Source organism: Dendroctonus ponderosae, unplaced genomic scaffold (assembly GCF_020466585.1).
Source record: "Dendroctonus ponderosae isolate FM_Combo_2020 unplaced genomic scaffold, Dpon_F_20191213v2 Dpon_F_20191213_6, whole genome shotgun sequence".
NCBI classification, from domain to species: Eukaryota; Metazoa; Arthropoda; class Insecta; order Coleoptera; family Curculionidae; genus Dendroctonus; species Dendroctonus ponderosae.
Window position 1 is genome coordinate 1,847,024 of NW_026018814.1, and position 13,037 is coordinate 1,860,060.

The window sequence follows — 13,037 nt, forward strand, 5'->3', positions numbered from 1 at the left end:
TCTGTGGCTCGAATGGTTCTTGAGAAACTTCGAATAAAGCAGCGTCATGTTCAAGTGGATTTTGCAACTCAAAAAAAAAAACACGCAAATCTAAAACTTCTTGAATTCAAGCATGATGCCACTTTTTGCAACAACAAATTGAGCTACAGTGATTTTCATCTCAATGAATTCATCAAGTGAACGATAGCTAGGGTTCACACAAAATGCGAATTTTCTGCAGATTTTTTGATTGACGCGGTTCACCCAAAATTAGCCCATCGGCTCAAACATGACGCCGTGTTTTTGGTCATATCTCAAAAAGCATTTGAGCTAAAGCGCTCGTTTTCTTAGCGTTGGATGGAGGATGAGTAAAAGCGCCCAAGCTTTCGTAAAAAAATCAAAAGTACATCATTTTTATTTCATGCGATTTTAGCCAATTTGGTTCAGGGGTCCAAACATTACGCCCCTTTTTTGCTGATATTTTAAGAACCGTTCAAGTTAGGGCGATAGTTTTCACATCACTGGATAGAGGAATGAAAAACACAGTAAAACATTCTGAACGAAATCCTAAGCCCACTTTGAAGTCATCTTCAAACACTTTTCCCATTGTAACTGGCTTATCTAAAGTATAATCTTCATGTACACAAACAAGCGATTCCACTTTGGTTCGAACAATGACAATTATTGCAAGTTATCCTACTCTAGAAACCTAAATCATATTATTGCCAATGTACGCGTGATGAATTCTCTCCTATACGGAGCGGTAAAGCAGTTAATTTTTCTATTGTTGAAATGGTAATAAAAATCCTCACTACAAGCAGATTTTTCTGATAAGTCCCATGTTCTATTTATCATGTTACTAATTTACTCGTTATCCTTAATGAAGAAACAATTAACCTAGTGGCAAGGAACATACGCTTAATTATTTTTCGAGGAAACTGGTTGTCAAGATGATTAAGCGGTTGTTCACTAAATTTTTGCGCCATTTAATAGATTCCTAGATAAATCCAACTCCGAAGTGAGCTGTTCTAGCGATATTCGTTTAAATTGAGTCGTCGTCCATCGCTACATGCAATCCATTATTAGCTTTGTTTATGGGCGATTTAAAATATCATTGTTGGACTTATAAAGAAGCACTGAACAAGTCCAGTAATTCCAGGCAAAAATGAACTTTGCTAAATCAAACGCTGCTCGTTATCTGGCCTACATTGGCAATAAACCCGTGTAATTACCATATATTCCGAAATCAAATAAAATGGCCGAACTTTTTCGTGAATAATTCCATCGAATATCGGTCTCAATATCTAAATAGCCACTTATGGCTATATCGAAAACAGGACAAAAGTAAATTAGGCCCTTCGGTCAGTAAAAATTCGCTTCGGTCAGATATAGGTTTTATTACATGTATTATGGCCTCTTAATGCTTTTTATTAAGCGATTATATAGGCCGGGTATCAATATTTATGTGATGAGTTACCTATATCGGGCTCCCCATAACCCGCAGATATCACATGAAATATTGTGGATGAAGGGAAATAAAAGCGAAAGGCTACAGAGAACTGAACAGTATAAGGAATAAACACGTAGTTTATATGAAATCGGGCAATTAACAATTGAAAACAGAAGTTGCGTAGAAGAAAAGAAAACACTCACATAGAGGATATTTTATTTATATACTTGTGTATGTGAAAGCGGCTCACAAAGAGCAACATTTCTTAGGCCTAACGTTTGATCTCGTGTCACCTTGCAATTGATTTGCATCTAATAAGTGAGTGAAAAGAAACGCGCCGTTAACTTTATTTTATATTTACTCTTTGCCACGTTCTGCCTTTTGAGCCGACATAAATTTGTGTTCTCGAACACAATTCGATTACGCGATATCGCACAACCAAATTTAAATTTCAATGGGGCGAATTTATTCGGGCCTGTCCTATCTTGGTCTTATTTTTAGCTTGAGTATTGTGTAAGACCCTTATTAGGTAGCTGTATTAAGATAAAAGCCCTAGTAAGGTTTCGGGGGTTTATTGTATTCGCGTTTTAGTCCGACAGATAAGCAGGATTTCGAGGTTCGTGTGGATTTTCAAGAAATGCTCGCAAAATAGAATTTTTGTTTGATGAGTAGCGTTTTTTCGGATGGCACTGATTTCGGATCGAGCCGTCGGAGCATTGAATGTGGATCTAACACAACATATCGAGCTGAAAATACTCAAAGTTTGCATTTCAGAATACCACTTTTTCTCATCTTGTAAAACAGGATCGCAACCAGGGTTGTAGTTTTTCTTTGATAGCATTTACGCTGCTCGCATGTGCAGATCTGTGGATTTTCGAATGCTGTAGAATTTTCTCGGGATATAATAAGTAACTTATTCACTAATAACAGCGCTTTTTCATTGACTGAGAAAAATGCAACGTTCGGTATCATGGAGGCAGCAATGGAAAGGCCGAGCAAAATAAACTTTGGCCCTAAAACAACTTTCTACGCCAACTCTCCGGGCTTTTTAGAAGTTTTCGAATTTCTGAAAAATGTTGATCACTGACCGAGTTACAGTTACATATGGGGGACCGCCCCTTTGCATTCGCCCTTGCGGCCGATGCACTTATGGGTACATTCGTTCATTGATCGATGAGAAACCGATGAGAAAATCTGAAAAAATTAATCGCCGAACTTGAAATGGGAAAAAGGCAATTGTAAAAACAGGAGGGTCAGCTTAATTATAATCCACAGACCGCTTCTAGGAGTGCCCTTCTGATTTTAATTTGAAGCCCTGCGTCGAAAAAAAGCCATTGTACATATTTAGAATACAAGTGTTCTCGACAAGGCGGCCAGGGAGTGGCGTAATTTGTTTAGATAGAAAGGGTCCCTGGCTGCCGTGTGAAAGGGTTATAACACAGTAGCAATCAAACTTTCAGATTATTCAAGACCGAATTACGAATTTCATTCAAATGGAAATAAACTCGCACTACGTGATCTTGATAATTTGATATCTGCTCGAGTTTCTCAGATATAGTTCCAGCAGGATGTGACTTTATTTCACCCTGAAATAAGATTGCATGATTATGTAACCGAATTATACTGGGCGGTTCGAATGTTCGTCCAGCCAAAGTTGCATCTGGTTGGGAAAAACAACTCAAACAATTAACCAATGTAGCAATTGCAATGGGAAAGGGTTTGGTCTTTCCAGTGGTGGGTAAATTTGCTTTTTATCTGGGCTGGATTCGGCAGTATACATTTTTGAAAAAGTGTCGAAGCACTCAATCAAGAGGTGCGTAATCAGATGTTGAAATTCACCAAAAATCGGCCAATTTATTGATTGCAGAGAAAATGTTGACTATGATGGAAGAGAGTGCATGCTTTACAGTAATGCAGCTTGCCTCCTGCTAGCCCGGCTGGTTTATACGAAAAAAATATTTAAAATCAAATATAAGGCGATGGCAACTCAGCATCTAGCTTTGGGCAAAAATTTGCAAAAAATTTACCAAATTTTAAATTCCGTAACTTTTAATGGATTAATAGAAGAGAGCTTGCTTTAGTGTTAGGTCTATGATAGTTTCTATCCGCTCTGATCGTTACAAAAGAAATTTTTCAAAAAACGTTTCACCTGCGAAAGTTGCATCTCGTTGGGAAAAGCATCTAGTTTTTTAAAACCGTTAGTTCCTACGCTTTTCAATTCACCAAAAATCGACAAATGCATAGAGTCATCAAGCATAGACGAGTGCGCACTTTACAGCGGCGTAACACGCGTTTTTGTCTACGGGACTATTTGTGAAAAACCAAATTTACTTGTAAACCGATAACAATATGAGCTCCTAGTGAGAGAAAAAATCGCGAATATTTAAGCAAAAATAACAATTGAAATGGGGCTTAGAGCAGTAACAGTAGGCAGTTTGCTCTTTCCAGTGGCGTACAAACTGCTTTCTTACCCGACGTGATCGTTCCAAAATGAATTTTTGGAAAAAAGTTTGCTGGCGAAAGTTGCATCTACTTGGGGAGAAAGCATCTGGTTGGATAAAAAACCGTAAAAAATTAACCAAATTAGCTGTTGCAGTGAAGTTTACACTCTTAATACAGGAACGCTGGCTTGTTGGAGTCATATAAAAATCAATTTTCTACCTCGACTGGTCTTTGTACAATTAAAAAAAAAACAGATTGCCAAAGCGCTGAAATAAAGAGACCTCTTGCATACTGCGCTTTCAAAAATCAGCAAACATTGTTAAAAAAGCTTGTAGACAAAATGTTGGCTGTGATAGACGAAAGTGGGAAAGTGCATGCTTTGCAGTGGCGTAACAGGTATCTTTCTGCACGCGATGGTTTTTGCAAAAGTTAATTTATTTCTACAGCGATATCAAGTTGTAGAAAAATTCGTAAATATTTAGGCAAAGTAGCAATTGCAAAGGGGCTTTCAGCACTAGTAGACAATATCTTGTCTTCGCCAGTGGCGTGCAAATCGCTTTCCAGTCCGGACTGGTTGTTGCAAAATAAATTTTTGAAAAAAGTTTGCCATGCGGAAGTTGCCTCTAGTTGGGGAAAAATTTGCAAAAAATTAACCAATGCAGCCATTGCAACGCAGTACACGCCCATAATACAAAAAAATCTGCTCGGTACAGTAGCGTATCCATCGCTCTTCTATCTGAACTGGGCTTTGCAAAATAAATTTTTGTAAACGCGTTCTCAAAGCGCTTAAATAAAGGGGCGCGTTGCTTACTGCGCCTTGAAAATCCACCAAAAATCCACAAAAGCATCCATTGTACAGAAAATGTTGGATCTGATAGATGAAAGTGCATGCTGTCCAGTGGCACAACGGGCGATTTTCTATTCGAAAAAAAATATGCAAAATAGCAATTTGAACAGGACTCACAGTACTAATTGGAGACAGTTTGCACGTTGCAATGGTGTAAAGACTTATTTTCCCCCTTGGCTGGCCATTCAAAACTAGGGTTTTTTAAAACTAAGGTAGTTCAACTAAGAGCTAATAAGGAAATGGCACATTCCACCTGAACGCATACATGTAAATCGACAGTATCCTTATTTTTTTCTTTCGGATTTCGTAAGGAAAAAAACGTGAAAGATATATAATCTGATGGCCCCCTCACCGGAAACGATTTGGTTCTCGTCTGGTTGTAACAAAAGGCGCCTTCTCAGAGCATTATACGGAGTGAATTGCGGGTGGCGAGCCATTATAAACAAAAAAAGAGTTATTTTTACGGTACGGCGACTCCCGGGCGGTATTTACGTATCCATCAAATTAATACTATGTTTAATATACCGTGCCGGTATGTACATATATCCTACCGGTTCTAACAGTTTCAGTCACTTTTAGGAAATAAAAACGAAAAAATTTGCATAACAATTGAATGGAAAATTATATCTATCTATTTTTTTTTTCATTTATTTCTCAGTGCTTTATTCGAAAATTGTGTTGGGCCAATTCCTGATCATTGGAAGACTGGCTAGAGACTTCTGATTGGGAAAAAATCGAAGAATTTCCTGATGTTTCACCCGCTTATAATTAAACATCGGCGAGACTGTAGGGCCCGGCCATATTACATCAGTCTCTACTATTAGCTGACTTAACAAAGCCAGACACATATAATTTGCAAAGTACAAAATTGAAAGGAAACGCTCTTCCACAGCCTTGATAAAATGCATCCATTATACCGGGCAAAATAATATTATTAAGCGCATTCAGATATTCCCCAACCTCGCCCACTTTGCCCGTTTAACTGCTTTGACAACTCAAAACGTGTATGTTACAAAAAACTGATTAATCGTAAATTTAACGCTTGAAATATTGCAGACAAGTTGCCCTTCGCAATTCTAGGCAGTATAATTAAATAAAAAAGGCTACTTACACTGTTTGCTGTTATTAATGTTCGTGTGGTGAATCAGCGAAAACGCCTCTTTGAATCCTAAACGAAATAGTCAACAAGTTTGCAGATGGAATATCGACGGAGTCCTCACTTAGGGGTGATTAAATTTCTTGCTTCCGCCCCGATCAACAGATGCCCATATTATTCAGCATAATGTAGATAATCCCCAAATATTTTGCGAAAAAAAACGATTTAACGCACTTTCCACTGGACTCGCAGCAGTGAGGTAAATCTAATACAAATTTTTAATTATTAAAACCGCAAAGTTCAGGGTTATCACGTTGGCTTAGTTATGTAAATCGCAAATATCCAATTTGAAGTGGGTGGCTGAACATGATTCGGTAGTCAATTTTTAAACATGCAATAATTAACGAAGAAAGCCGAAATTTAAACACAAACTACTCAGGTAAAAACCGCCTAAAAAATCGAATTCCAGAATATTTCTTTAATGGATATTTGAATTTGCGGCACTGTTCCATTTATTTCCTTACTCAAACGGAACAAATGACTGTTTATTGTCGCGTATCTATTTTTGAAACGAATTTCAAATTGTTTGCCCATCAATTTTCTCGGTTCCCTTGACCGTGAACCTTTCCACCGGAAAAACTAGGTTGAACAATCTCTAAATTATAGATAATTTGCGTGTCTGATGATTGAAGCTTTCGACTAGGCTTTGTCACGGGAAAATTAGATTTCAGCCTAATGTGATACCATAAATAACGCACTTTGTTTCTTTTCGGTCAGCAGCGCTCGTTTAATGAAATTATAACTTACTTAGTTGGAGATACTGCCAACCGAAACATTGTAAGTCAATGGGAGTCCGAATGAACAATTCAAAGATATTTTTGTCACCTCTGAAGTGGTAAGAAGAAGCTCTATATTCAAAACCTTTTCCGACGAATTTCCCATGTAACGTATGGAAAGTGAGGCAAACCGTTTAATAAAAATAAAAAAACTCAAAAAGAATAATTGAATACTTACTCATGTGTGTGTGCAAAATGTACAGTTGTTTGTTATTGTTACGGTTGTTGCTGTTCCAAAAATCTGAGCAATTTCATCTGTTGATTATATTCCCTTGCAGATAGAATATTTATTGAATATTAAAATTATTTATACACGTAAAATTAATTGGTGCACTTCTTCAGCTGTCAAGAACACACAGTAGCAGAACCAAGTGGCATGATTTCACTTCACGGCTCGTTATTATGGGATTCTTTGCAAAAAATTCGCTCCGATTTCGTGTCGATTTCAATTTACAATACGAGCAGTACCTTTATTAATAATTCCAGGGAGCTGTTAGGGAGCGGATTTCCATTTTAGGCTTTAATAAGCTCTGCTCGCAAACAAAACGCTTTCGAAAAAATAATTAGCGATTGGCGTGTGGAAAGTTGGCAGTGTTTTTTTGGATCTTCGCCCCAAAACACCGAGGCCAATTTGTGATGTTCAGCTTAACATTGATGGGGAATTTGATGACAAAACGACCGTGATAATTGTTTATTAATGCAATGTAAAGATCTGGCGAAAAAGCCGCCGGTCGAAAAAGGAAATGCTAATCCATTGAACTAGTTTTATTTCCTTTGCGAAGGAACGTATGCGATTTTATCAATGCAACCAACAGTGACTATTATTAAAGAGTTGACTGCAGATAGTATCTGTATCGCACTGCCGATACGCTAAAGCTGATAATTATTTAAAATAAACCTCTTCTATTATTTATGACTTTCAGATTTCAAGAAAAGGATAAAACAGTTATGAAAGCTGGTGCGAAGCCTTGTATGAACCATTTGAACTCTTTATGTGAAAAAACGATTACGGTTTAACATGTGTAAATAATATTTTTTTCTCGGTTAAAATCGAACAGGTTAATGGACGGTAATGTGGATGTTTAAGTTGAATGTGAATCGACTTGTCAAGACCATTGTCCCCAAATTATAGAGCTCAGCCTGTTAGGAAAATAACCGTCGAAAAAAATTTATATGCGAACGTAATAAATCGTGTGAAAAACGGGAAACACTTGATATTTTATTCAGCGTTATTTTGTTTCCGCTGTTACGCACCTTTTATGTATGGCGGCCGAACACAGGCTGACCGACCTCAGCTGGTCGTTAAACCACCAAATAAGTGATTAAAATTTCAAATTACTAGGTCGAGTTATCACATGTGATGCAGATCTAAATAACTTGCTATTATTGTTATTTATTAGGCTTTTCAGTTGTGAACAAGCGTAGCAACGATCCAAGAGCTGCAGATGGAATCGAAAGATTATGGAATTAACCACGCATTTCTTTGGTAAAGCTCCGTAACATTTTCGAATATTTTTGAGTTTTTTTATAGTCAGTACAGAGTTTGAACAAATTTCCCGGTTAAACTGCGCTAAAACCAGCTACGCGGTTATCTATGTGTATCTATCTATAATTATATACAAACAAGATACTAAAATACCCTCAGCACTGCAGAAATGCAATTACAACAATAATATTTGTCAGAGCCAAGGTTTAGTCACGATATTTACAACAATGATAATTGAAATTAATTGGACGAACGAAAAAAACTAGATGCAATATAAGCCAAGTATTTGCATAAGCACTCATAAGCTTTGCTAAGACCATAAATTACAAATTACTTCACGTTTGCTCCCGGCGAAATTATTCATTTATTTTTCAGGAAAACATATAATTTACTATAAAGCGATCAATAGATATGGACAGTTTTAGGCGGGTTGTAATGCGAAGATAAATTGCCCAGTGATCAGGAGTCAAATATAGAATTTTCCTTGCTGGAGTGCGGTAAAAATGCTTTAACGCATGCAATGGCAGCGGAAACTACTTCTTTATCGCACTAGGGCGATAAAATGTTCACGGGAGTTTAGACAAAGTTACAGAGGAATGGGAAATTTGTATTCCTCGATCCGGAAAACCCGCACACACATTTTTTCTGTGCTGAAAAAGGAAAATGTTATTTGCGTTTTGACATCCTGCACCTCAGAATTTATTATTATTTGCTATTATTTTACTATTATTTGTACTGTGTAAACCATCACTTTTCTCACTCACTAGTGAACTAAAGAGCGATTACAAACATTAATACGAAGCAAATGAATAAAATAAAGAACCCTCTTGAAAATACTGACCCTATTGGTTCGGTGTGTGATTTCCGTTTAAAGTTCGCGAGTAAAAAAGCGTTACAGATACAGTGTAAACCTTGGAGTCGTAAAGAACGGGGTGGCAAAAAATTGGACAATTAAGCGTGATAAAATGTGTCAGCAACATTCAAACTAACAAATTTATACCGGGTCGTAAAAATTTTTATTAGAAACCGTAATGTCCGTGAGAAAACAACCACATTTCCTACTTGAGCGTTTCAAAGGGCCTTGTGCCAAATTTATATTGACACATAATTGTATGCGGAGCTCACCCTCCCTTTTTGTACCCGCTCGAATATGTAGAGGTTTTGTAGGGCCTTATCCAACGGTTACTCGCTGTTTTATTAAACAGATTTGCATATATATTTGTTTATTAATGCCCGAAACTGTAGTTTTCCGAAATTAATTTAATCAAATTAGGCGGATTAAGGCGTCGAATATATTGGACATGTTGGCTACCCGTCCCCTGAACCGCTTGAGTGTTTCTGGGATTATTTCCGTGAACCTTTGGAGAAAAGTTGCGATGGTTTTGCGTCAAAAAGTACTCCCGATTATCCCTACAGGAAAAATTAATTCCCACAGCGGTAAAAGGGTGATGATAATAATATGATACCTCTAAACTGGAATGGTTGAGTTACAAATAATCCCCAAAAGCTAGGACACAATGCAAGAAATAAAACACCATCATTTAGGTCACTCTCTTTGACCAGTTGGTTCACTCTTCAGGGAACCCATCCATTCGTGAAAAATCACCATTACTTCGCCGTCATAGTCTTTAACATATTTTAGGTTGGCCTAATTTTGCATAATGCCCCACCCAAAAGGTCCGAGTAGATGAAAGGGCCCCTTTTCCTCGACGTTACGTGAAATAATAAGTATAACGTATGAGCCTGCTCAGTTGGGGGCCCACGTATACAAGCTGGGGTTCGATAAAATCCTCTTATAAATCCATTAATGTATAACATAGATTTGTGAGAGTTTTTTAAACATGATTGCGGCCCGAGTGCTTCTCACATCTGTTCATATTTGTTTCAGCCTTCTTTTTTGATTGTGCCAGGTTTAGCGTGTTGCTCACATGGAGCATGCGATGCGATCCATTCAATATCATCAGATCAACATTTTGAGCAGAAAATGTTGTGCAAATCAGTGAAGAAAGTGATCGGACATATAAGGAGGATTGTGAAAAGTTTGAAAGATTGCAAAATTGCAACTGTTCCACGAAAACTTGCGCTTATTGTCAAAGTTAGGGAAGATTATTACAAACGCGGATATAAGGCAGCATTGTGTTGTTAAAGCACTGAGAAATCATTGAATTATTTGGGATTTGATATTTCTTCATTGAAGAAGTCACAAAGGGAGATTATACTTACAAATGTGGATGCACGAAATCACTATCAAATGCCTTTGATAGATCATACAAAAACTAACGGCCGCAACTTCTTGTTATTAGAACCGCCAAATTACACACACAATGGCCTTATGGGCATGCACGTTTCTTCTCATGGATCGAATAAATCAACATGTTTACGACCACATAAATTTCGATGAGTGAATACTTGGTGACACTTTTAATACCGTCAATCTCATCGGTTATACTTTGTAATTTTAGAAGGTTAACATTGTGCTGGGCTTCAGTTGTTCCTCCAGTCGTAAAAGTACTTTTGTCATGCAGAAAATGGCCCTTGAGCAAATGTGGTTTTTGTGAACGGTGTGAATCATAAGGTTCATGTTCCTTAATCCTTAATCAGCCTTTATGGATTTTGCAAATGCAAAATCAAAAGTTGGTTTGGTTTGCAAAAGCCGACACAAGAGCTAATTTAAATAATTGGAATTGAGCTTTTTACTGACTTAAAATGAACAAAGTTATGAGCGAATTATGAAACATACAAAACTGTCAGGCATGAGCTGAAACTTTTCCAATTAGTTTAAGTTTAAAGTCATGTATATTTTTAGTTTATGAGAGTTTTCACGTGTGAGTCCAATGTAACTAAATGGGAATATATTATTTATATGTGGTGAGAGCTTCAGGGCGATCAAGTTGATTTTAACAGTCTCTACGGGTGAAAACTTTTCACATTTGCAAATAGTCGAAATGGACTTTCAAACAGACAAATCAACGTTTTTAATGGACAATGTTCAACGTTTTGTCAAAGAAACTTGAGGTAAATAAACCACTGGCTGCGATCTCACGCTGCCCGCTAGAAGTGGTCAAATAAATACGTTTGTCTCAACTTTTTATTCTTTATTTCCAACCCAAATGTTCAGAAGTAAAAATGCCAACCAATTAATTCCAAAGGTTAGCATCATAAATCGTCTGAAAACATCAAGAAAGCCGACAACAAGACTGCAGTGAGAACAGGCTAATTAATTAATTCAAAACATTCTCAAACAATATCTTATGGCGGAATTTTAATAAATTCTCCACCTACCGGTCTATTTCTCAGTTTTTCCTTCAGTCTAGTATAATTTGATTAGAAGGTGATTTTATTGCCGATAAAACCCGAGGAAGGCGAGCCTCAACTTGCTCATCCCTATTATACTAGAAAATTATTGCCGGCGTTTTTTATGGTGTTTAGAAAATATTCCTGTAAAAACGATATAAAGAACCATTAAACGATACGCGTCTTGATTTAAGTAGGTGTGTTCCTAGATTAATCGTTTCAATGTTATAATTTAAATTCATTTTATTATGGAGGATTAAACTAGGTGGCGATCGTGCATGTTTTAAATTAGAATTTACGTACTTTTTAAGCACCATTAAACTATTTTCATTTCTTTCTATTGCTCCATTTTCTTTAGCAGTCCTCATAACGAGTAGAAAAATTAAAAAATTCATAAAACTCGATCGAAAAGTGCCTGTCAAATGCAACATTTTCCGAAGGAAACCTTCCAATCCTGTTAAATCATGCAGACATGTCCAGGCAAAAAGACACACACATTTCCGTTGAGTTTTAGCGAAAGTCTGACTTGTAGGACTCGAATCGGAAAAGCTTTTTGGTGGAGAACTTACTTATTAAAAACTATGCCAACTAATCCCCCTGAAAGCGCAAAACAACCCTCCATCACAACCGTCCAGCCGACTGAAAGGTTATTTCGCCTTAATAAAAGCCTGATTAAAATTTATAGCTTTCAACTTAAATCAGATAATTTTCGTGAATATAAAGTGCTAAAGCCAGCTCAACAATCCCGACTAATAAAAAATGAGCGAACAAAACCGAAAGCGGCCAGGGGGCTCGAAATCCTGTTAATAAAAATTGTGTTTTTTCCAGCACCGGCAGTTTCTACTGTTAAACCACCCCTAGTACCCTTTCAACAACTTTTTTACACATGCTTTGAAACTCTACAAGGGCATTTTACAAAGTAAACTTATGTTGAGCGATTTTTTTTTCGATGAATTTTTTTCCTTATGAAATTTTCGGTCAAAACTGAAAAATTTTCATGCGTGTTTTTTTGAGCTGCATGGATTGTTTCCAACCTAAGTGGCTGCCTTATGTCGGTTAAAGATCGTGATGGCTCAAAGACCGCTAAAAATGGACCAAAAAGTCGATTATTTTGGGTTTAAAGCTTCTAGCGTGTTTCTCAATAAGCTGATTGCATTCGTCGCTTGTTTAAGAAGAAAATTATGTAAAATTTCCACGTTTTTGAGAAATTTTTAAATTTTCGGTCAAAAATCAGAATTTTACATGCTGGTTTTTCAAGCTGAATGGATTGCTTCCACGCTAATAAGCTGCCTTATGTACATATGTGATGTGTTTCGGTAGATAATAAGGAAAATATTGTCGGTTAAAGATCGTGATGGCTCAAAAACCGCTCAAAATGGACCAAAAAGTCGATTATTTTGGGTTTAAAGCTTCTAGCGTGTTTTCCAATAAGCTGATTGCATTCGTCGCTTGCTTACAAAGAAAATTGTGTCAAATTTCAAGGTATTTGAAAAATTTGAAAAATTTTGAAAGAATCGACCTCTACCCCTTATGAAATTTTCGGTCAAAAATCAAAATTTTACATGCTGGTTTTTCAACCTGAATGGATTGCTTCCAACCTAATAAGC

General features: G+C 36.9%; 1 protein-coding gene across 1 annotated transcript in view; it reads left to right on the forward strand.

Moving 5' to 3' along the window:
- Positions 1 to 11,121: 11,121 nt before the first annotated feature.
- Positions 11,122 to 13,037, forward strand: part of LOC125504783 (venom dipeptidyl peptidase 4-like) — an 8,622-nt gene continuing 6,706 nt past the window's right edge. The window contains exon 1 of the mRNA XM_048667244.1: positions 11,122 to 11,151. Coding sequence (XP_048523201.1) covers positions 11,122 to 11,151 — 30 coding nt within the window. The remainder of the gene's footprint in view (positions 11,152 to 13,037) is intronic.